The 25,456-nt window shown below is 43.5% G+C and overlaps 1 protein-coding gene across 1 annotated transcript in view; it reads right to left on the reverse strand.

The window, feature by feature from the left end:
* Positions 1-766: 766 nt before the first annotated feature.
* Positions 767-25,456, reverse strand: part of LOC123587856 (sodium/glucose cotransporter 1-like) — a 56,504-nt gene continuing 31,814 nt past the window's right edge. The window contains exons 9-15 of the mRNA XM_045457899.1: positions 23,111-23,246; positions 20,523-20,630; positions 18,895-19,045; positions 8,881-9,049; positions 6,263-6,478; positions 3,871-3,970; positions 767-1,556 (exon numbers count right to left, since the gene is read on the reverse strand). Coding sequence (XP_045313855.1) covers positions 1,129-1,556; positions 3,871-3,970; positions 6,263-6,478; positions 8,881-9,049; positions 18,895-19,045; positions 20,523-20,630; positions 23,111-23,246 — 1,308 coding nt within the window. The 3' untranslated portion in view covers positions 767-1,128. The remainder of the gene's footprint in view (positions 1,557-3,870; positions 3,971-6,262; positions 6,479-8,880; positions 9,050-18,894; positions 19,046-20,522; positions 20,631-23,110; positions 23,247-25,456) is intronic.

Genomic DNA, 25,456 nt, shown 5'->3' on the forward strand with positions numbered 1-25,456 from the left:
CCCCTGGCAACAAAATAGTAGGCCATATTAAATGCTGGCTATCATGGCTAGTGTTTCACTCTCTGCTTCCTATGCTGTATTCACAACTATTTCCTTGTAGCGGCTGGCACATAGTATGCACTCAAAAATGTCAGCTGAAGGGATAAACTAGGGAGGAGAGACTGCATGTGAGTGTGCCTTGAGTGTGATTTTTGTGATGCTGGGTGGGCCTCTGCCAAATCACTTTAAGGCACCTGGAACTTTATCTAAAGACACATATTATTGATTTTTGAGAAGAAGGAAGAGGAAGGAGCAGCTTATGTAGTCCCTGCAGAAACACAGCCTCAGAGTGGCCTATACTTGACAGCTAAAGGAGTTTAGCTCCTGGATCCAATGCCCAATAACATGCCAATTGTAGGTAGACTGGGAAGGACTGGGAAGAGCTCAAGAAGGAGGAAGTTTTCCTTTCCACCTGCCCTTCAGGGGTGCGGTATGGCTTTAGCCAGACAATGCTGAGTTGTTGAGAGGACTGTTTCACTGAACAGAGACTGCTTCAGCTCCACCAGTGGTCCAGACAGGAGCCGAAGTCCCACCCGTGGGCAGCCTCGGCTTCAGCTGGTCTGTGAGGTCATTGGCAGTGGACACAGCACCTGTAGGTGGGAACCCCACGTGGGGGTAAGGCTTACATTACATGGCATCTTTGCCAGCAGGGCATACCTTTAAAAGGAGGAGAGAACAAAGCAAATGGAGGTTGGGCATAGGAAGGAAATGGTTACAGTGAAGTAAACACAAGCAAAAATCTCAAATATATCTAGAAATAAAAAGCCAAAATTAAATTTAAAGTGAAAGTCAGTGTTTATGCAGTAGAGCCATTTGGAGAAAATGACTCATTTTGTAAAGGAACAGATGTTCTCATTTGCATAGTCTCTGGAGTCGCAAATGGACTTCACCCTGTCCCCTCAGCGTGCATGCCCTGCAGCTGGTGGCACTTGATTTGTGACACTGAGAGAGTGTTTACATTAGTGTAATCCTTGGTCCCATATCCATGAGTCTCCTGGTAGGAAACACTTTCTCCACTGGATGATGAGGGACTCTGGAAGAGGCTGTGGTTTGCTTGCTCTTCCCAGACACCCCTGGGCCCCAGCTGCCTTAGTAGTAGTAGATGTGCAACAGGACTATGGTCAATAACAAGAGGAACCCACTGGCATTGGTAATTTCTCTCCTGAAGGGGATCTCTGACATGTCACCATACTTTGTCCCTTCCCACATGTCACTGCGGTTTGTCCCTTCTAATATGTCACCACTCTCTGTCCCTATATGTACATCATGGCACTCTGTCTCTTCCAAAGTGGCACTGTGCTCTGTCCCTTTAGACGTTCCACAGCACTTTGTCCCTTCAGACATGTCATGGCACTTTGTCCCTTCCAATATATGCTCTGTCCCTTCCGATATGGTACCACACTCCATCCTCTCCTTGGCTACTTCTTCTGGGGCCAGTTTGGGGCCAGGCTGTGGCTCCAGTCCACAGAATGCATTCCACACTTTCCAGAAGCAGCCTTGGGTCTCCTCAAATGCATCTGGAATAGAGGGAACAGGCAAAGGTCAGGATCACAGGCCAGGACACAAGAAGGACTTTCTATGGTGTCATATCTCAGCAGTCCCAGAGAAAGACCAAAAGACTCTCTCCAATATGATCAGTCCTCAGCCCCTGCTATGGAACATCTACCACCATCCTCAGAGACATGGGAGAGTGGGATAAGGGGCTTTGGGAGTTTGGCAGGAGTGGGGTGGGAACTGCCTGGGGCCATGCTTGCCTTCTACTGGCAGAGCCTTCAACAGGGCCCAGATCCTGGAGTGCCTACCCTTCTCTGTCTTAGGCACATGGCCGAACACAGTTCGGTGGGTTTAGGGCACAGGACTGCTCCTCTGAATCTGCCTCCCCAGTCGCTACTCTCTAGAGGATGGAAGAAATCCCCTGATTTCTGGACACTGCTCTCCTTGGCAAGCTCTCAGAGAATGTTTTCCTCAGTCAGGTATCAGTCTCAAGGCCTGGCCCAAAATAAGGTACTCTGGGCACTTGAAGGGGAAATCACTGATGCTTTTCAGGAGGCAAAGGAGGGAAGTCTAGGATTTATAGGGAAGTTTCCATTCAAATTAGTGAGAATGCCTTTCTGGGACTTAAAATTGCTCCCTGTCTGTACAGCTCCTGCTGGCTGCTCCTTTGGCCTGTTCAGGCTCGGGTCAGCACCACGGCTAGCTCCGGCACACCCATGTGGGTCCAGCGGCTGCCTGCAAAGAGTTCCCTCCTTGATTACCAGATGGGCATATCTCAGTTCGAGTGTGCACCCAACAGTGTTCGTTGTGACCTGTTCTCTGTCTCATTCTGTTGGGCAGCATCCATGCCAGCCGTGTCCCGAGGCTGAGGTAGCACCATGGATGACAGAACCCATCAGCCAGGGACAGAGGAGCCTCTGTTACACAGGGAGGGCTGCTGCAGCAGGAGGACCTGAAAGCCAGGGACACAGATCTCTGTTGCCAGTGCTGAGAAGTCCTGAGTGGCACATTCTCAACACCCATGTTATCATATTGTCATGCAGCTGCCAGGCCCAAGAGGCTACTGTATGTAAAAGGCAACTGATCATTTTGATGATGGCCCAAGGGCTATATGATGGGCAGTGGGATGGCCAGTGGCCAAGAGCACACATTTTAGAGTCAAACTTGCCCATGTTCACATTGGTGCGCTATTTCTGCCTGATTATCTGTGGACCTGGGGCAAGTTACTTAACTGTTCAGTGCCTCAGTTTCCCCATCTCTAAGTGGGGATAATAATTGTACCTATCACACACACCTATCACACCACCTGGCACATCCCAAGTGAGCAGTAAATATTAGCCACTGTCATTATCATCATCATCATCATCATCATCATCATCCACCCATGACTATGGAGAGAGGAAGAAGAGGAATGGGAGGTGCACCAAGAACAAGCACCTGGCACCTAACAAGCCCGTTTCCCCCCACCAAGAGAAGAGACATTCCCAGAGAGTCCTGTATCCTCCAGGTGTGTGGGACAACCTTGCTTAGGATAGGCCACTCTTCTGCTCTGCACCTGCCCCCAGGGCCTCCTCTGCAGATGACAAGAGGGAGCCTGGGGCCTCTTTGGGCTCTGAATTTCCCTAGCAGTGGTGGAGGGGGGCCCCAGAAGGCTGCCTCCTCCCCTAAACTCACAGCCTCCCTGGGTACTCTCTGCCTGAGACTCAGGACTAATCTCATTAGGCCTTTATCCCTGTTTGCGTCAGGGCCACAAGAAGCTCAGGTCACCCCCCCCCCCCACCCCCGCCCATGGCCCCAACACTCCTTTTCTGACCCCATCTGCCGAAAACCTTCCTCTGGGCCTTCTGGAGTCCCCCCCCCCTCCCCGGAACATTCTGCTTCTGCTTGCTGGGACTGAAATATAACTGTCCTCAGACCTCTTTTCCCGGAGCCCTCTCTCCCTCCCCTCCCCCAGGTTTCTCTTGTTAAGGCAGGGCATCATCTCTATGTGGCTAAATCCAATGGCCAGTCCTAAGGCTTCATCTTTCTTCACTCATCAGTGTTTGCCTCTCCTCCAATGGCTTCTCCTGGGGTGTCTCTTGCTTCTGCCTGGGCCAGATCCCTTGTCTCCTCCCCCTGCCCTGCCCTTCCACAGGTGGCTCATTGTGTCTGCTGCCTCTCCCCAGCCCAGAAGCCTCTGCATAGATGTCCAGAGGCATCTCAACCTCAACAGACACCCCAGAGGGGGCCTCTGCCTGGAAAAGCATTTCTGAGAGGAAGGACCATGGGGCAGCACAGGTCACATCCACCCAAAACACTATCAACCAGGACCTCCTGCAGGGTTTGGATCCTTCTCACCTGGGTGTGCTTGGGGTGCTGGTCTCCTCCTTTGTATTTCTGCATCCAGATCTACCCTTTCCTCTTGACTATTTCGTAAACTCCAACAGAGCCGGTGGAGCTGGGGAGAAAGCGGGGGGCATGTCACCATCTAGGGCCCTGTCACACAGACTGTACCCGGTCACAGCCAGAAGCTGGGCACCAGGGTCTCCATGGACTGAGATGAGACCTGGTTGTTCAACTCCAACAAGAGACAGAAGGAACATGGGGTAGGGAAAGCATGGCACTTGGGGACCTTGGATTTCAATTCTGGCTCTGGTACTGTGTGCTTGCATGGCTTTGGCACAGGGGACACAAACTGTCTGGGGCTCAGTGTCCTTCAACTATACAGTAGGGGTAGGAGAAAAAGTGCTCAGAGCTCCTTCCAGTTCTAAGAGTCAAGAACCTGTGCCCTTCAGGATGAGAGCAGCCGCCTGTCACCTTGGTCTGCTTCTTCCGGTGGAGGAGGAGGCCCTCTGACTGGATGAGTGGACAGGGCAGACCCGGGAGCTGCTTTCCTTCAAAGAGCTCCTCCTGCCTGTCAGAGTTGAGCACTAACCCAGCCCAGAAGAGGCTTTACCTGGTTTACCTGGCCCCCCACTGAGCTTAGTTACTCAGACTCAATAAGGCATTTGCAGATGCAGAAGGAAGTGTCCCTTCCCTTCTGCTCTGTGACTTTGCTCTTGTCCTGAAAACACACATGGAAACTTTGGGAAGTAACAAAATCCAGCCAATTGTTGTTGTTGCTGTTTTTAAGGGCCAACTAAATGAGCATTTCCACCAAGCCTATCCTGGAATAGATTTTGATCTATTGTACCAGACTCATTATATTTGAATCCCAGCATCCCCACCCCAACATATGGCAAGGATATGAACAGGCTGGGTTGGCCCCTCTCTGGCCATCCCACTCCAAGACCTGCCTGAGCCCCACCTCTCAGACTAAAATGTTGGAACTAAAATTCTGTTGTATTAATAACAGAGACTGGGTTTAGCCTCTAATTGCTTCCTGATGATGCCATATGTGTATATTTGCCTTCCCAACGACACTATCAGCCCCTTTGGAAGAGGTTGCTGGGTGCACTAGAAGAGCCTGGGTTCATGTGCTGTCCCTGTTGTCCCACCTCCTCTGGTAGGCAGTGAGAAGAGGGCCCGGCCCACTGACACTGATCCATAAGTTCCAGTTCTCCTGTTCACTTCTCCCTCCCTTGTTGGCAGCTGCTTTGTGTTCTCCAGAGCACCTGGCACACTGGGAAGCAGGTGGTAAACAATCAACAAATACTTGGCTGCTTGAGAAGTGGGCACAACCAAACAGTTGAGAGGAAGAGAACAGCAAAGAACACAATCTAGACAATTAAGACCCTGAGCAAAAGGAAATCAAGTTCCCTACCCACTGCCGGATTCTCAAGGCGCTGGGAGCTGGGCAGTCTCCCAGCTGTCACTGATGCAGCGGGTGTGCACATCCCACACCCCTGGTTGTCCTCCCCTTATGCTCTAGCCCTCTTCCAACTGGGCTCTGTGCACAAGAGAGGAGTGAATCAATTGGAAACCACTGACCAGGAAGCATGGCCAGAGGGGAAACCCAAGATTGAGGGGGAGACCCTGAGGCAGTCTTCTGAGTTCAAGGCTTTTACCCAGAACCTAGGAAAAGCTGCAAAACAGGCATGTAGATCTCATAGACTCATCTTCCTTCTGATCTCCTCCCTAAACTTCAGACACAGTAGGGCTTTCTGGCTTGGCCAAGTCCCTGTCCTGCGAAGCCTACTGGCCATGCTGATGGAGGTGATGTAGGGGAGCCAGGTTGGGGCCCAACCCTACCACTTACCTATTTGTGGTACCTTGGGCAAGTGACTTAATTTCTCTGGGCCCAGACTTCCTATATTCCAATTGGGGTGACTGATATCTACTTCCTGGGAGATGGGAACAGCAGCTCAGGAGAAGGCTGAGAGGCACCCAGCCCTGAGATGAGCCACCAGAGGCTTCCAGTATTCCAGTCCCCTCCCCCTTCCTGATGGCTTAATTCCCTGAGGATGGGTGGAAGCTGGGACTGCTATGATTACATTAATTCACACTGAGGTTAGTGAACTTAACACTTCTAAGGAAAATTTGCATCTTAAAAGCCAAACTTCTCATTCTAAGTGAATATCTAATTGGTGAATTGTTGGAAAGTCTTTTAGTTTAGTTTTTATAGCAGGGCCCTTTCTCTGTTCTTTGCCTATTACTGACCCATCCCCCAAGCCCAGTCCCTAGCCCTCCCTCTTTTCAAAAAGAATGCAGGAATTCAGTCACTCTCTCCCAAACCAGCAGAGCCTAGTTACTGCTCATGGGGACTCTGGGACTGAGGGTTGATCCCAGAAAACCTCACAATAGCACTTACATGTTTATCGGGAATTGGGTCTGTGAATAAGGAGATCCCCAGGATGGTGAAAAGGCTGACTATGAAGAGGATTACAGCAAAGTAGAGGTAGTGCATGCCACAGATGATCAGGGGGCACTTGCTGTTTGCCCCACAGCTCCAGGGTCCGTAGGCAAACTCAGACAACATTCGAGAGAAGCCAATCAGAAGTCCTCCGGTCAGCCCCCAGAAGGCACCCTGCCAAAGAAGGAGACCCAAGAGAGTCATCTGGAGGGGATGGGTGGTGAGACAGACCATCAGCCTCACCTCCCCACCAGTTGAGTTCTGAAATTAAAATCATCATCGTAACAAAGGCTTTAAATATCTTGTGGAAGGAAGCAGAATGTAAGCATCAGTGAGGAGGCCATGCCTTCTTGGGCTGAACCAAGACCTGAGACCCCTGCAATTTCTCTTAGGTCAATCAGAGAACTTGAGAAACACTGGAAACGCTTTTAAGTAAGATCATAAAAGGCATCTCAAACATCATGTGTCCAAAAGGCTGTGGTGACACCTCCATCTCCCTGGTTGCTCAGGTTGAAACCCCAGGAGTCATCCCTGGTCCCCTTATTTCCATCCTGCCCTACCACCAAGCTATCAGCAAATGCTGTTGACTCTGCCTCCAAAGTATATCTGGAATCCCATCACCCTATGGCTACCGCCCTAATCCTGAAACTGCCATCTTCTCTCACATAGGTGGCTTCCCTTCCTGGCCCCTGCCTGCCCACTGTCCTCACAGAAGAGTGAGCTCTTCAAAGCATGCATTAGAGAATGCCTTGTCTCTGCTTAAACTCTCCAGTGGCTTCTCATGGCCTGCCATCAGAATAAATCTCCACCCTACCCATCAGTTGACTTCACCTGGCTCTGCCACTCTCCCCTTGGTCATTCCACTTTAGCCACTACATGCAAACTTCCTCCTGCATGTTTAGCCTGCCTGTTTTGCTCTTGGCTCAGGCCTTTGCACTTGCCCTTCCCTCTACTTGGGTCTCTCCCTAGATCTTGGTATTTCTGGCTCATCCTTCAAGGTTCAGATTCAAGGTCACTTTCTTAGAAGTCTTCTCCTACCACCTTGGCTAAGGTCCTTGTATCCCCCCTACCTCTAGTGCCTGCCTTGCCACCCTCTACTATCCTTTTTTATCTTTTAAACAATACCCATCACTATCAGAAATCTTTATCTGCTTATTGGGTATAATCTGTCTCCTCCAGCCAGACTGTCCACACTTTAAGAGTAAGGACTTCATCTTGGCTCTAGAGCTGTATCTGGAGCTTGACTTAGATGGAGATGGATGTCAGAGGAGACAGAAGATATGGTACATGGGCAAACATCTTGGAAAAAGGCCTAAAACCAAAAGCCAGGTGGACGATCCACAGGAACAATTTATTGAAGGAGATGTGCAGAATGGGAAGATCTAGAAACAGATGGGCAGCAGAAGCCAGATGAGCATGCCATCTGAAGCAGAGTGGAGGAGAAGGCCTAGAGAAACTCTCTAGGTCAAAGGGGTACCTGCAATTGCTTGTAACCTTGGACAAGGGGTGTCAGGGGAACCCCTGAGCAGATTCCCAATTTTCTTTGGCAGTAGGCTCCAATACCTCAATGCTGGTGTCATCATTGGGAGGCAGATTCTCATGACAGCCTGATCCTCTTGCCCATGCCCTTGCCAGCAGAGCAGAGGGCAGCAGCTCTGGCATCTGCAGAGTCCAGCCACCCTGCCCCCCACATTCTTGGTGCTAAGTTGAGTCTTGGTGAGCTGAGCAGAGCAAGGAGCTCTGGCAGGTTGGTCTAGAGGACTGGACACCTGAGATGGGCCTATAGGAAGCATCAGCCATGTGGAAGAGTAAGAAGATATTCCTGGCAAAGCAAACAGTGTATGCAAGTGAAGGGAGAACAGAGAAGGCATAGGACAGTTAGGTAATCAGCACTGCAAATCAATTGGAGTAGCTGGAGCCCAGGGGCTGTGCATGGAGAGGGCAAGGGCCAAGAGGTAGGCAAAAGCCAGATCACATGACACCTTAGACACTGTGCTCAGGAACTTGTGCAAGGCCCAGCTACTCGGTGCTGCTAGGGGAAACAAGTTATGATTCAAATAACAAACAAAATATTCTAGCAAACCATGCTTTCAAAGTCTTATTGATAAAATGATTGAATCATTAGTAGGAATCTTTATTTAGTTTAAAGTGTGAATGGAAGATATGGTCTTCACTATAGGAAGGGTGAAAGGAGCTCATGACTGTACATCCCCCTGTGACCCTGAAATCACTGAGTATGACACATCCATGTACAGAGGCAACAGAATTATACTTTCCTACAACCAGATATGTGTGAAGAAGGAGCATGCACACTGCATCATCTATGTCATGGTTAAAAGTGGATTATATTGTAAAGGGAAGAAAAACAAATTAGAGCTCACCTTTTCCCTGAATGCATGAGGGAGCTCAGACTAAGTCTACCCAGGAGGAAATAATCTCTTGGAAAGCAATGATGCAATGGTGTGAACTCTTGAAGCACAAGAAACCCTTCTAGGGCAGCTCTTGGAAAGACAACTATGATGTGAAGGCAAGTCCTCACACTCTGTCTTACGGTGGCCATGCCAACACCTACCTACCTTTTCAGTGACTCTCTTGCAAAATACAGCAAGCAGGAAGATGGCAGCAATGGGCGGGGTCAAGTAGCTCATAACTGCATGTGTGTATTCAAATAGTCGTTCACTGTATTCTGTTTCCATAATAGGGACCCAGAGGATAGTGACAGCAAGTAATATTATAACAAAAAACCTGTAAATTAAACCAACAGTCAATGGCAATTTGATGAGCTTTATTCCCCCCGCCAGTAAAATATCTATAAACCATAAACTATTAGCTCAATTATTCCTTAGATTAAATTCAGATGCCCATTCATAAATGTGGAACAGAGGAGACAGCTACATACCTAAATACTGATAGAACCATAAAGCTGCAGATAAAAATCATTTAACTTCTGAACAAATAAAACTGTCCATTTGCCTGTTACTAGACCATGGATAGATTTTCACCACATTTGGAGGGTGTGTTTGGTCAGTCATGCTTAACATTACAGTACATGGAAAATATCAAATTCTTGAGGACAGCACGCTATAAGAAATTTCAGACAGATTAGTACAGCACATAATTTTGAAGATTTTGACAAGTTCAGAAACTTATTTAAATTTTGCTAAAAATTTTATGAAACTGAGTGGAGGCTCCAAATGTTCATTATTTTTTCTTAAAAAATTTTAAATGTTTGTTTATTTTTGAGAGAGACAGACAGAGTGTGAGCAGGGGAGGAACAGAGAGAGAGGGAGACATGAATCTGAAGAAGGCTCCAGGCTCCGAGCTGTCAGCACAGAGCCTGACGTGGGGCTGGAACTCATGAACCGCGAGTTTCTGACCTGAGCCAAAGTTGGATGCTTAACTGACTAAGCCACACAGGTACCCCCATTATTTTTTCTAAGTAAAATATTGTAAAATATGTATTGATATATAAAATTACACTAGATTACATGTCATCCCAATGATGAATAAATCTTAGTTCTGTATCAACAAGGGCTTAAAAATGATAAGTTAGAGTGAATGACTATAAGATATGAAGGACTAATTCCTTGATAATCAAAGAAGACACAAGGATGTGAATTCCCACCCAAGTAATGATGTGATAGTTTGCATGAGACTAATACTCCCACAGTAACAATGATAAGTTGTGGGCCAAATATTAAACTGCAACACTCAGGGAGCCAAAAAGCAGGCGGAAATGGGAAAGGATTTAATCCTTGAAAGAATACAACCATAGTGGATGCTATCTACACTACCCAGCTTTTCTTCTGAAGGCTCTTCCTAGTTTGCATGGTGTGGGTGGCTAGAAATTAGCAGAGAGCCTCACTATTACTAGGTTGGGGTATAAGAAGATAGAGGATGGGGATTCAGAGTGGTTGAAAATGCTATGGGGGAATTTTAGAAAGGAGGAAGCTACTGAACAAGGGGGTCCAATCTGTGCATACACTTCCCTTATATCCTTGGCTGATCCCCAAACTATACATGTGTGGGAGAATCTCCAAATAGTCTATCAACAAGTGGCTGCTGGAAGGTTGAAAGAGTTGAGCAGACTTCAGTGTCTGCCTACACTGGGAGAGACAGAAATTGGGAGTTGGAATCTCATAGAGTTAGAGGGCCTGTCTAACCACCTTAGGCTTTTCACTGAAACTCCTGAAGGGCCATGCCTTAGAAGTAGAGGCTAACCCAAGACTAAGAATTTGCCATAAGACTGAGTGAAACTGAAACAGACCCACCCTAATAAAGTATAAAAACAGACCTCTGCAAGTTTAAGGTTTTCAGCTAGTAATTTACCCACATGCTTGAACCAATACACTTTAGAAGACCATGATCAGAGTCTCTACAATAATGTATTTATTCACAACATTCAGTATACAATAAAATTTACTAGGCATGGGGAGAAATAAGAAAATGTGATCTTTAGTCAAGAAAAAAGGCAACTGATAGAAACAGACCCCAAGATGGCTCAGATATTAAAATCAGCAAAGACTTCAAAGCAGCTATTATAGCTACATTAAAGGACTTAAAAGAAATGATGGTTATGAGAGAATAGATGGGAAGTCATAATAGAAAACTGGAAACTATAAAAAGTTTAAAAAGGAACCAAAATAAAAATTTTAGAACTGAAATTCCAGTTCAATATATGACATGAAAAATTCACTGGTTGGCCTTAACAAATTGTAAATGGTATAAGAAAGGGCCAATAAACCCAGAGGCAGACTGATAGAAATGTAAACTGAAGAACATAGGGAAACTTTAAAAAATTTTAAAATAAACACACCTCAGTGATCTGTGAGACAATATCAAGAGGGCTAATATGTGCGTAAACAAAGTCATAAAGAGGAGACATGAAACAGAAAAATCGACAAAGAAACAATGATCAAAAATTTCCCCACTTTGGTGAAAACCATTTATGTACATATTCATATGCTCAGCAAAACCAAATCATGATAAATATAAACACATGCACACATACCCTTAAGCATATAACAAAACTGCTCAAAACCAAAAATGAGAAAATCTTGAAAGCCATAGGGGGAATAAAAAACATTACAAATAGAAAGCAGCACTATGAGTTTTGGTGACTTCTTATCAGAAATAAGAGGTCAGAAGAGAATGAAAGAGCATCTTTAAAGTGGTGAGCAAAGTACTGCCAATTCAGAATTATATACCCAGCAAAAATATCTTTCAAAAACAGACAAAACAAAAACATTTTCCAATAACCAAAAGCTGAGAGAATCTGTCACCAACAGACCTGCATTATAAGACGTGCTGAAGAAAATTCTTCAGGGTGAAGGGAAATTACAGAGATGGAAACTTAAACCTAAGGTTGTAATGATGAGCACCAAAAATGTAAAATATATGGGTAAATATAAAATGCTACATATTTATTTTTTCTTATTTTAATTTAGTTTATTTATTTTTTTTAATGTTTATTTTTGAGAGAAAGAGACAGAGTGTGAGTGGGTGCGTGGGTGGCTCAGTTGATTGAGCGTCTGACTTTGGCTCAGGTCATGATCTTGCAGTTCATGAGTTCAAGTCCCGCACTGGGCTCTGGTGCTGACAGCTCAGAGCCTGGAGCTTGCTTTGGATTCTGTGTCTCCCTCTCTCTCCGCCCCACCCCTGCTTGTGCTCTGTCTCTCTCTGTCTTTCAAAACTGAATAAGCATAAAAAAAATTTTTAAGGCAGAGATTGTCAGATTAGATAAAAAAATCAAGATTCAACTATATCTGCTTTACAAGGCACTCACTTTAAATATATTTAAAGGTTAAAAGTAAAATAGAAACACTAAGCATAAGAAAGCCAGTGTGGGCTATATTAATAACAAAATAAGCCTCAAGACAAGGAGTATTATTAGAGACAAAAAGCTACATTTCATAACGGTGAAAGCATTAATTCCTCAGGAAACCATAACAAACATAAATATGTAAGCACCTAATACTAATACTAATACTTCAATATGTATAAAGCCAAAATACTCAGAGAATTGCAGTGAGGGAGAAATGACAACTACACAATCACAACTGAAGATTTTAATACCCTTCTCTCATTATAGAATATACTGAATGTATATATGTATAGATATAACATACACACATCATATACATAAAACTATATATACAATATATAACAGAACTAGACAAAAATTAAGAATACAGAAATGTCAACACATTTCAAAAGATTAAAATGTCATATAGAGTACATTCTTGGATCACAGCAGAATAACTTAGATATCAGTAACAATAAAATAGGAAAGTGCCCACTACTTGGACATCCAACAGCACACTTCTAAATAACACATGAACAGAGGAAAAAATCACAAGGAAATTAGAAAATATTTTGGACTGAATGAAAATGAAAACACAACCTATCAAAACTTGTGGGATGCAGCTAAGGCAGGCCTTAGAGGGAAATTTATAGCTTTAAATGGTAATCATAAAAAATAAGAAAGGTTTTAAGGCAATGATCTGAATTTCTACTTTAAGAAGCTATAAAAAAGAAGAGCAGTGTAAATTCAGAGTAAATTAAAAAAAAAAGAAAGAAAAGAAAAACAGAAATTGATGGGGGAAAAAACATAAAAAACAAAAGAATCAACAATTCCAAAAGTTGGTTCTTTGGAAAGATTATTAAAATTGAAAATCCCTTAGGCAAATTTTATCAAAAGAAAGATAACCCCCCACCACAAATTACCAATATCAAGAATGAGAGTTGGATTATTGCTAAAGATCCTACAGATTTTAAACGGATAATGAAATTATGGGAGGTGCTCAGAGCCATCCCAGTGAAGATGCTTCTGAACATCCTGCTTACCAGTATATCAGGGAATGCAAAAACCATGCTAGGCAAATAACCTGCACCAAGATCAGGACTGAAATACACTACTTGGGTGATTTAGCTTGACAAGACTGATTACCAAATGTAATGAATGCAGTCTGGCAAGATGGCTTCTCCTAAAAGCATGTCAAAAAATGCATAGATGGGGCGCCTGGGTGGCGTAGTCGGTTAAGCGTCCGACTTCAGCCAGGTCACGATCTCGCGGTCCGTGAGTTCGAGCCCCGCGTCGGGCTCTGGGCTGATGGCTCAGAGCCTGGAGCCTGTTTCCGATTCTGTGTCTCCCTCTCTCTCTGCCCCTCCCCCGTTCATGCTCTGTCTCTCTCTATCCCAAAAATAAATAAACGTTGAAAAAAAAATTTAAAAAAAATGCATAGATGATGGCCCAAATCCTTAAAGGTATGGAGATTACAGAATATGAGTTAAAAGTTATAAATCAGATGTTGGGAGTTTGCATTTTTTTTTGTTTCAATGTTTTATTTATTTTTGAGAGAGAGCGAGAGAGCGAGCGAGCAGGGCAGGGGCAGAGAGAGAGAGGGAGATGTAGAATCCAAAGCAGGCTTCAGGCTCCAAGCTGAGCTGTCAGCACAGAGCCTGACATGGGGCTCAAACTCACAAACTGTAAGACAATGACCCGAGCCAAAGTCAGACACTTAACTGACTGAGCCACCCGGCACCTCTGGAGTTTGCATTCTGAGATGTGACCACAATTCTAGATGATGCAAAAATTTGTTTAAGCTATGTTAATAAAGGTACAGTTGATGCAAATGTGTGTGAGTACCAATCGAGTGTCATGCTGACCATTTTTTTTTCTTATAAGCATTATTTTTTTACCGTTCACAGTCAGATACACATCTGAAATAGATTTTACGTATGGTGTGAAGTAAGAGTCAGCATTCTTTTTTCCATGAATAGCCAAATCACCCAGGACCATTTATTGAAAATCCTTCTCCCCAGCAATTTCTCTACTGCATTATACTGGAATCTTTGCCATAAATCAGGTGACTGTATATCTGTGGGCCTTCTTCTGTATTCTGTCTGTACTATATTCCATTGATTTAGACAAATCAAATTTGGTACAAATATTTGTACCCAAATCACATTGTCTAATCAGTATCATTTCATAATAGATACTGGTATCTGTTAACTTAAATCCTCCAGCTTTGTTCATTTTCAGGAATTGCTTTGGCCTTTCTTTTCTTCTTCTTCTCCTTTTTTTTTGGTTTTGGCTTTCTTTGCTCTTTGCACGTCTATCTGAATTTTAGAACTGGTTTGTCAATTTTTACACGCACAAATAAATCTACTGCAATTTTGACAAGGATTACTTTGAATATGTAGAATAATATGAAAGGAATATAGTGTCAATATTGAATCGTCTAATTCCTGGATATGGTATATTCCTTTATATACTTCGGTCTCATTAATTTCTCTCAACAATGCTTTGTAATTTTCAGCAATTTTCTCACTTTTGTGAGATTTATTCCTAAGTGTTTGATATGGTTTAATGACACTACAAATGATAATGTGTAAAATATGATTAATTCTTATATTTTGATCTTGTACCAGTCTTGTTAAATTCACTTTTAAATTTTAGCAGTTTGTCTATAAAGTCTTTTATGATAATTTTATTTCTATCCCCATGCCATTTATTTCCTTTTCTTACCTTTTTGTGCAGGATAGTACAACTCCAGCAAAACTTTGAATAAAAGTGGTTGTGGTGGACATTTGTGTCTAGTTCCCAATCACAGGGGAAAATATTTTCAGATGTAAACATTACGTATGATACATACTATAGGTTTTTTAATATATATGCATATTAAAATATACATATATATTTAAAAGCCAGAGTAAAGAAGTGCCTTTAAATTCCTAATTTTCTAAGATGAAACAATAAATAAATAGGCATTAAACATTCTAAATTATTTTCATCTGTTGTGATGATTGTATTATTTTCTCCTGTTTTCAGTTAATGTGGTCAAGTACATTGATTGATTTTTGAATTTTTTTTTTTCAACGTTTATTTATTTTTGGGACAGAGAGAGACAGAGCATGAACGGGGGAGGGGCAGAGAGAGAGGGAGACACAGAATCGGAAACAGGCTCCAGGCTCTGAGCCATCAGCCCAGAGCCCGACGCGGGGCTCGAACTCACGGACCGCGAGATCGTGACCTGGCTGAAGTCGGACGCTTAACCGACTGCACCACCCAGGCGCCCCTGATTTTGAATTAAAAAAACTATTCTTGCATTCCTGGAATAAACCCCAGATGGTCATGGTCTATTTTTCTTTTTCTATGTTACTGGACCTGCAAATATTCTGCTTAAAATTTCTGCATCTATGTTCATATTGGCATGGTATGTATTTTACCATGTTTTCTTTAAGCTTGCCTCAATCATATTTTAAAGATATCTCTTTTCAATGCGTTCTCAGGATACAAAATGAACATACAGTAGTGTACAAAATCAGCAATGTTTCTATACACTAACAATGAGTTACCTGAAAAAGAAATAAAGAAGACAATCCCATTTACAATAGCATCAAAAACAATAAAATACTTAGGAATAAATTTAAACAAGGAGGTGAAAGATTTCTACACTGAAAACTCTAAGATGTTGATAAAAGAAATTGAAGAAGACATAAATAAACAGAAAGATATCTCGTGTTCATGGACTAGACGAATTAATATTGTTAAAATGTCCATACTACTTAAAGTCATCTGTGGATTCAGTGCACTCCTTATCAAGATTCTAACGGCATTTTTTTTTTTTTTTTTTTTTTTTTTTACAGAACTAGAAAAAGTAATCCTAAAATTTGTTTGGAATGACAAAGACCCTGAATAGCCAAAGCAATCCTGAGAAAGAAGAACAAAGCTAGAGGAATCACACTTCTTGATTTCAAACTATATTACAAAGCTATAGTAATCCAAATAGCATGGTACTGGAATACAAAGAGATGCATAAACCAATAGAGCAGAATTGAGAGTCCAGAAATAAACCCATACATATACAGCCAACTAATATTGGACAAGGGAGCCAAGAACACTCAATGAAGGTGGTCTCTTCAATAAATTGTCCTGGGAAAATAGGATATTCACATGCAAAAAAATAAAACTAGATCCCTATCTTATACCACTCACAAAAATTAACTCAAAATGGATTAAAGATGGGGCACCTGGGTGGCTCAGTCAGTTAAGCATCTGACTTCGCCTCAGGTCATGATCTCACCATTTGTGAGTTTGAGCCCCGTGTCAGGCTCTGTACTGACAGCTCAGAGGCTGGAGCCTGCTTCAGATTCTGTGTCTCCCTCTCTCTCTGCCCTTGCCCCTGCCCCACTCGTACTCTCTCTCTCTCAAAAATAAACAAACATTAAAAAATTCAAAATGGATTAAAGACTTAAATATGAGACCTGAAACTATAACTCTCAGGAGAAAAGATAGGAAATAAGCTCCTTGATATGGGTTTTAGCAATGGTTTTTTGGATATGACTCCAAAATCTCAAGGAACAAAAGCAAAAATAAACAAATAGAACTAGGTCACGCTAAAAAGCTTCTGCATAACCAAAGAAACAACAAAATGCAAAGGCAACCACAGAATGGGATAAAATATTTGCAAACAACACATCTGATAAGGGGTTAATATCCAAAATATATAAGGAACTTATACAACTCAATAGCAAAACAAAATATAACATATTCCAAGTAATCCAATTAAAAACTGAGCAGGGGTGCCTAGGTGGCTCAGTTGGTTGAGTGTCCAGCTCGATTTTGGCTCAGGTCATGATCCTAGGGTCATGGGATTGAGCCCTGAGTCAGGCTCCATATTGAGTGTGGAGCCTGCTGAAGATTCTCTCTCTCCCTCTCTCTCCCTCTCTCTCTCCCCCTCTGCCCCTCTCCCCTGCTTGCACTCTCTCTCTCTCAAATAAAAAAAAAAACCTGGGCAAAAGACCTGAATAGACATTTTTTCCAAAGAAGGTATTCAAATGGCCCATAGGTACATGAAAATGTGCTCAACATCACTAATCGTCAGGGACATGCATATCAAAACCACAGTGAACTATCATCTCATACCTGCTGGATAGCTATTCTCAAAAATGCAAGAGATAACAAATACTAAGTATTGATGAGGATGCAGAGGAACAGGATCCCTTGTATACTGTATGCTGGAATGCAAACTGATTAAGCCACTATGCAAAACAACATGAAGGTTCCTCAAAAATTAAAAATTGAATTACCATATAATATAGCAATACTACTTGTGGGTATATATTTGAAGGAAACAAAATCACTGTTATGAAAAGATATCTGTACCCTCATGTTCATTGCAGCTTTATTTACAGTAGCTAAGCCATGGAAACAATCTAAAGGTCCACTGACAGATGTTTGGATAAAGAAAATATATGGATACACAATGGAATATTATTCAGTCAAAAAAAGGAAAGAAATCCTGCCATTTGTGACAACATGGATGGACCTTAAGGGCATCATGCTAGGTGAAATAAATCAGACAGAGGAAGACAAATACCATATGATCTCACTTACAGGTGGAATCTAAAAACACCAAACTCCTAGAAACAGACAGCAGATTGGAGGCTGCCAGAGGTGAAGAGGGTATGGAAGAAATGGATAAAGGAGGTTAAAAGGCACAAGCTTCCAGTTATAAGAAAAATAACTTCTGGGATGCAATGTCCAGCATGGGGATTATAGCTAACAACACTGTATTGTATATTCAAAAGTTGCTGGGATGGTAGATTTTTAAAATTCTCATCACAAAAAAATATATACCTATGTGTGATGATGGATATTAACTAAATTAATTGTGGGACTTCTTGAACCTCTGGGTAATGATCCACCAGTTTTGGAAAATCTTGGCCATTATCTTTTCAAAATTGCTTCTACCCAAACTATTCCTCTCTTTCTGTGATTCCAAGTGACATATATATTATTCTTATGACTGCATTCCATGTATATCTTCATTTTGTGCGTGTGTTTCGTTTTTGATATTGTCAATTGATCCATTGCCAATCCATTAATTATCTGCTATATCCAATCGTTAACCCATCCAAGTTCTTAATTTCAGATATTTATTTTTCTTTTTTTTAAGTTTATTTATTTATTTTGAGTGAGAGAGAGGGAGAGAAAGAGAGAGCGAAAACATGAGTTGAGGCACAGAGAGAGACAGAGAGAATCCCTATGGAGTAAAGACAGCAACTATGTTTTACACATATACAGCCCCACCCCATGCCTAGCATGGTGCTGTATGGCATCATGGTTAACAGTATGGTCCTGAGATGGACATGTTCTCCTACTTACTGTGTGATGTCAGGTAGACCAATTTCCTTCTCTGAGCCACTCTCCCCCCATTGATTGGTAAGATCAGAATAAGAACAGTAAAACTTACCTTTAAAGGTTGTCATGAGGACTAAATGAGACAATGAGGTAATTCTGTAAATTTCCTCACAAGGACTCTTTGGGGGGGGGTACATTAAACTATGCTAGCATTTTTTAATCATCGTGATTATTATTTTTTCCCAAATGGAAACAAGTTTCTTTGTGATTTTAAAAACAATACATCATCATTGCAAAACTGCAGCAAAAAAGTACAACCATACTGTATTTAAACAAAAGAATTCTATATACAGTATGATAGCCTAATTTTTCACATAATCACTTCTAGTGGGCATTGTTTTCATTGACAGCAGAAACTAGCATGGTTAGAGGAGTCCTTCACCTTCCTGTTACCATGAGCTCCTTTTCAGTGGCCATAGGCCGAATCTGGGTATAGATGTCCATTGTGAACAGGGTGCTGGCACAGTTGAAAATAGAAGTCAGGGAGGACATGAGAGAGGCCCATAGTGCAGACAGCATCAAGCCTCGTATGCCTAGAAGAGAAGGGACATTTCCTGGGCCTCCAGCTCCCTGGCCATGCCAGGAGATGCCTTAGGCCTCCTAAGGCACTTTTCTACATACTACATTTTCTCCTACAAAAAACATTCAAATTTTATTTGGAGTGGCATTCCATCTAAAATAGATTAAAGCATTACGTTTGTCCTTGCTTTGTGATGAAACTTACTAGTTTCCTGCACTGTCTTTATATAATAATGAGAGTTAATATCTCTTGGGTGGTTATTTTGTGCCAGAATATTTCCTTGGGCATTAGCCCGTACCATCTTCCCTACAGCCCTGTGAGATGGACTCCACTGCTGCCTCACTTTTGCAGATGAGAAGCCAGTGGCTCAGAGAAAGTTCAGACTGGAGGCAAGGGCTGTGACTCCTTGTGTCCCAGTGTCCTCATCTCTAAAGTGGGCATAAAAGTACCTATCACACAGGGCTGTTGTTAAGTTTAAGTTAAGCAGATGGGTTAACAGAGAGCAAGCACTCATAAAATGTGAGCTATTAACATAACAATCTGATATTTTCACCTGAAAGGCTATCCTACTGCAGGGACTTGACTCTGCAGAATGATTTCTACGTGTTGATGGGAGAGCCTGAGGCTTAACTGGAGCCTGAGCTGGAGGCCCACTGCAGCAAGGTTCCCAGTGTATTCTGTAGGCTACTGGGCCAGGCAAAGACTGGTGTCCTTGCATCTACCTCCCTTCAACTGCCCTGCAGTTGACCCTCACTTGAAGCCCTGGGTGCTTTAGGATGGGCTCAGCTGCGTAACCTGGACAACTTCCTTCCTGAACTGTGCGATGGTCAGTATTTCTCTCACTCAGATTCCATCTCTATTGGATTTTATGGAAATAGCTCAACTTTGATCTCTAGAGCTCTTACTGATCTTTAGAGCTAATATGGGATTTAAAAAATGTTTGGCCATCTCCACGGGATTTGAGGAAGTAGTTGAGATGAACACACAGACTCACTGTTAGTTTGCAGTGAAAGCCATCTCACTGTTGGTGAACTGTCCATCTCCCTGACCACCCAGTGGACATAAGCTCTTTGAGATCAGGGCTAGGTATTGCTCATCTCTGCCTTCTCATTGCTTAGGACGATGCGTGGCACAGAGTGAAGCCCTCCAGCGGAATGAGTGAGTAAAAGCTTGAGTTAAGCAGGGGAAGTGAACAATGCAAATCGTGGGCATAAGCTAGCTGTGCCTCTGAGAGCATATACCTTGTGTGAGTGTGTGAGAGATGATGGAGAAGGAGGCCCGGCTCCTTCCCTCAGGGCAAGCAAAGCTCCATCTACATCACTAATGTCCCCCCTACTTCACAGCCAACATTTCCACCCAGAAAGATGGGCTGCCTGGTAGATAAGCCACCCCCAGCTTTCACACTGCTAACTATCCACTTAAAGCCTGAGGGCACAGGTTCCAATGGGGACACAGATGATGTGGTTTCCATGGCAGGGCCCATCTCTTACCTTCAGGAAGCAGCTCTACCACCAGCACCGGGTAGGCAATGGAGCTGCAACCAGTTCTGGTGCCACAGAACCTCTCACATTCTGAAGGTACAACACATGCCACTTTATCTGCAAGGGGAGGTAACAGTCACGTCACACCAACATGTTGGCCTTAGAGCTCTAGAATCTGAGTTGAAGGAAAGGGAAGCAAATTAGGAATCCTATGTGGATGTCAGATTGGTCTACTGGTGACAGCTCCAATTCATGATCCTTCTCAGGAGGATCACTCCTCAGGAGCTTGGGGTAGAGGCAAGGGCTAGGAATTAGGCACCTAGGAGCCAGATGAATCAGGGCTTCTACCAATTCACTGCTTGACCCCACGCATGTCATATGGCCTCGACATGCCTTTCAGTGACCACTGCTAGGTGACAGATTATTCATCCACATACTAATGCGTGAACAACTCATAACCTTATTTGCTTAGCCCTCACAGGAGTGTTATTTCAGAGTATTTGAGAAGGAATTTTGGACAAAGGGAAGGAAAGGGAGTGAATGTGATATGTTGTTTAAGAGCTTAAATTAGGAATATAAAGTTATAATCTGATATAAAGTTACCCAAAACAACAAATCAACTTTTATGACAAAGAAGCAGGATATTGCCCCAGTTTATGGGGCAAGCTATTTACTGGGGACAGCTATTGAGCCTAAGCACTGGTTACCAAACATCTTGAGGAAGACTAATACTAAAGCTTGATTAGAAACTCAAGGGGGCAGCTGCATCCATTTACATCTTCCCACTCTCCCTGCCTCCTGCTTCGGGTAACAGAACCTCTGTGACACTTGGGGTGGTATAGGAAGGGCCCAGGAGCCAGGCCTGGCCATTCTGGAAGTTCCTTCCCCTTGGCTACAAGACTGGTCCCTATCACTAAGTGAGTTCACTAAGACTCCTCTAGGATTTTTGCTGGAACTATAGGGAAAAGAAACACTTGGTGGGTATTGTTGAGCTGGTGGGATAGAGGTCTGCTGCAGCTGGTGACCACTTTGCCAACAGAAGGCCTGAGGATGACACTAGCTCTGAAGAAAGAGGAGCTAAAAAGGTGCATGTCATGTTCAACCAAGAGCCCCAAGTAATACAGTGTCCTAAACAGAAAAACAGATTTCAAGAACCACACCTTGGCAGTTGGCAGTGTCTGGCCCCCAGCTCTGGCCAGGGTAGAGACCCAGAATCTAGGGCCAAGAGCACTTGGGTTATTGGAAAAGCATATTCTTCCAGGAACATGGACAGGTGACAAGCTTCCATGATAAGTGGTTTTCTGGCTTTATACACCTGGCATGTGCAAATGGATATGTGAATCTGGCCATTTCTGAGGACTAGGGACAGGTAGTTCCTGGCTCTTCTCACCCCAAGGGCTCTCCACCAGTGCATTCCATCAACTCTGTTCACCCCTTGGTCAGAAGGCTGGAGAGAGTTGGGGTTCTCGAAACCCACTCCAGCTAGAGGGAGAGGCCATTCCCCGCTCTTTTCCCCTCTCCCTAAGTAGTTTCCTCTCTAGAGTCCAAGATATATGTGACTCTTCCCAGTCTTCTTCTTTAGTGAGCAGGGTGGTCTCTGCTGTGGAGTGGGATAGGGAGGCAGGTCCACAAAGCCCAGGGCATTCTGGAGTCCTAGAGAGCACAGCAGCATATTTCTTAACCAATGAGTAGGCATGAGACCCCCAAATGCCACCTGACAGTCAAAGACCAAATCTGGGAATGCTGAAACAAGGCCTTTCTCTCTGTTAAAACTGGAAGGGAATTAGGATTAAAAAGAGGCATGCCTCGGGGCAGAATGAAGGATGAATTAGGCTTAGAGATGTCTCCTGCACCTGTTACTTAGCAATAAAAAGTGTTTTACATTCTGTTTGGCCTTGTCAAAGCTCAGCAGCAGAAGATTCCCATGGAAGCCACCTGCTTTGCGATAGTGGCTGCACCTATCAGAGAAAAGTGCTCCATGAAGGTTTAATGAATAAACAAACCTGGTACCTTGAGAGGCAGTACGGCTAGTAAGACAAGGTTGAAATGGGAATAAGACATCCACAGAATTATGATAGCTCATTAAGGGAAACAGAGATGCTTTAATAGCATTTAGTAGAAAGAACGTGGGCCTGAGTCAGACCCACTTTGGGGGTTTACATAAAGCTCCCCCTCTGACAAGCCCTCCTCAAGGTCTAATTGAGCAGTGATAGCATCTTTCAGATCCCCAGCACAGCACCTGGCACAAAGGCGTGCATGCCATGATGATGCATCAGTGCAAGGGGAGTAAGTAAGCCTTCCTGCAGATTGTGCCTCCAAGCCCTGGCAGAGACTGGGCTCTGGCTGCATGGAGCATCGGTCAGCTCTTCCCTGCCTGAACTCTTCGCACAGAATTTCTCTCTTGCCACCTACATCCATGGTCTCTGCCAGACTTCTGTTCGGCAGCATCCCTAATCCGAACCCCTTAGCTCCCTAGAAAGGAATCTGGGGCATCTCAACACCTCCCAATACTGTGGGAGGCCTGATGACCCTAAATGTCCTCTAGATCTCTAAGAAAACAGAAGATCAGTGTGAACACATCAGAATTAAGAATTTACCCGGGAACAAGATGCGGCTGATCATTCCCGGCATCACAATGCTAAACATGGGCAGCAGCTTCAGGTACCCACAAAGGACGCAGCCGCCTCTCACATGAGACATGTTCTTCCCTGCCAGGCATCGCTGGACAAAAATCTGCCAAGGAAACACAGATGGGTGAGGTGGGGGGTGGAGCTATCAGTGAATCAAGTGTGGGCTACCACGGCACAGACAGGATAACTGTGACCTGCTGCAGCAGCAGGATGTGCCCTCTGGTGGGTTTTTGCTAAGCTGCTTACCCCAATCGTCCAGGCATCTTCAGGGCAGGCAGGGCCAGAGGAGATGCACATGACCAATAGCATGTTTTGCTCAGTGCACAGTTGCCTGAAGGGACAGGAATGGTGTGCGTGACCTTGGCCTCATTGTTGGCACTGCAAACCAATTACAGAGGCACAGTGCTTATGAACTGTCCCCTGGCAAGGACGAGACTCCCTCCTAGAGGGCACAGACTGTCCCTGTGGGGCAGAAGGAAGAGGGCCCTTGTGACATCAATCAAAGCAAAGGGTCCCCGGCACCAAATGAATTTTCAGAACTGGGACCAACTTTGTTCATCTAAATTGAAATGAACCAGTACAGATCTTTAAAACGCAAAATCTCCTAGGAGATGTCTCACGACCCATTTCATAGTGCTCCTGCCATAAGAAGCAGTGTGCACTCAGGCCAAACAGAATGCTACAGCTGGCAGGTGGAGAAGCACTTAAGAAAGCACATAAAGACACGGTCCGGTGCATCACAACAATGCAGTATTATGTATGTACTCAAAGTTCGTTTCTGAAAAACATTTAGATAATGTGAAAAATGCTCACAGTGTGATGGTAACTAAAAGGCATACAGGATCCAACAGCAGGCCGTACACCGTGGCTCTGTACCGAGAAAAAAAGTGCACAGGAATAAAGTGACATGGTTAGAGTGGTTAATCCTGGCATAGTAAAATTAGCAGGCAGGATGGTCATCTTCTTTTTATGTTTTGTTTATTGTCCAAATGCATCATTTTAATAATAGGAGGAAGAGCCCCAAAGTGGTCCTCCTCATGCAACAGGTACTGTTTCTCAGGAGGTCCACTGGTATCCTGTTGCTGGCCTCTCAGTGAACGCAGGCTTCCACTTGAGCGGGTGTGGGTGGGCAGCCAGGCTGCATCTCCTGGTCTTTACTTAGCCCAGTGCACAGAAGAGCCAGTCTCTCAAGAGAGGGGATGAAGGAGGAGGGCAAGGACAGAAAGTTGGCTCTCATTCTGAGGCAAGGGTGATCAGAAAGGCAGTACATCATCCATGTAGGAAGTCCTAAGCACTTTTGTACATTATCATATATTACAAAGTGGGGCAAGGAGAGGACTATTGTTTAAAAATGGTGGTGGCCCAAAGTTAACAATTTTCCTTCCCTCAGATTGTTTGCTTCTCTTTTAATCAAACATTTTTCTTAAGTCACTTTCTTTACTAGTTAGAAGTTATGTATTCTACTTCTGTGTATTTAATAATGACCCGTAAAATTTTCACATAGATACAACTTCAAGTCTACAAATACAAGTCTCAAATCAACATCCCCACCCTTCTGAACAATTTAGAGTCCACAGACAGATTTAACTCCAAACTGTGGTCCAATATTTTAGTTTTGTTCTATTTTTCACTTCCTGTACTTGTAATTATTATTTTTCAGCCCATTTGCTCAGGACCTGTCATTATCTTTGCTATTTTTCTTGCTCATGAGTATTTCTTTTCTTTCTTTCTTTCTTTCTTTCTTTCTTTCTTTCTTTCTTTCTTTCTTTTTTTCTTTCTTTTTTTTTTTTTAACGTACATCCTTCAGTCCTTCTTTAGGGAAGGTTATGTCTTAATTTTGCCCTTGGTCGTGAATAATACCTTAGCTGGGCATGTACTTTAGAGGTGACAGTTTCCTCAATGCCTTTGAAAATTTTACTCCTCTGCCATGGGTTATATGGTTGCAGCTGAGAAGCCTGTTGTTGGTATAACTGTCTTCTTTCATCAGTAATCTTTCCTCTTAGGTACCTTTCAAAATCTCCTTGTCTTCGATGTTCTGAACTTTCATTACGGTTTCATTCCATTTCTTCGTGTGGATTTGTAAATTATTTCTGCTTCAGATTCACTGTGATTCTGGAATCCAATGCTTCCTGCTCTTTTAGCAATGGCAAAACTTCTCAGCCACTTTCTCTTAAAATATTGCTTCTCTCTCCTTTTCTTCTGGAGCTCCAACGAGATATATTTTAATCCTGATTCTCTCTTCCATGTCACTTTGTTTCCCTTTCATACTTTCCAGCTTTGTGCTTTCAATTTCTTCAATTATCTCTCAGATGA

Source organism: Leopardus geoffroyi, chromosome D3, assembly GCF_018350155.1.
Source record: "Leopardus geoffroyi isolate Oge1 chromosome D3, O.geoffroyi_Oge1_pat1.0, whole genome shotgun sequence".
NCBI lineage: Eukaryota > Metazoa > Chordata > Mammalia > Carnivora > Felidae > Leopardus > Leopardus geoffroyi.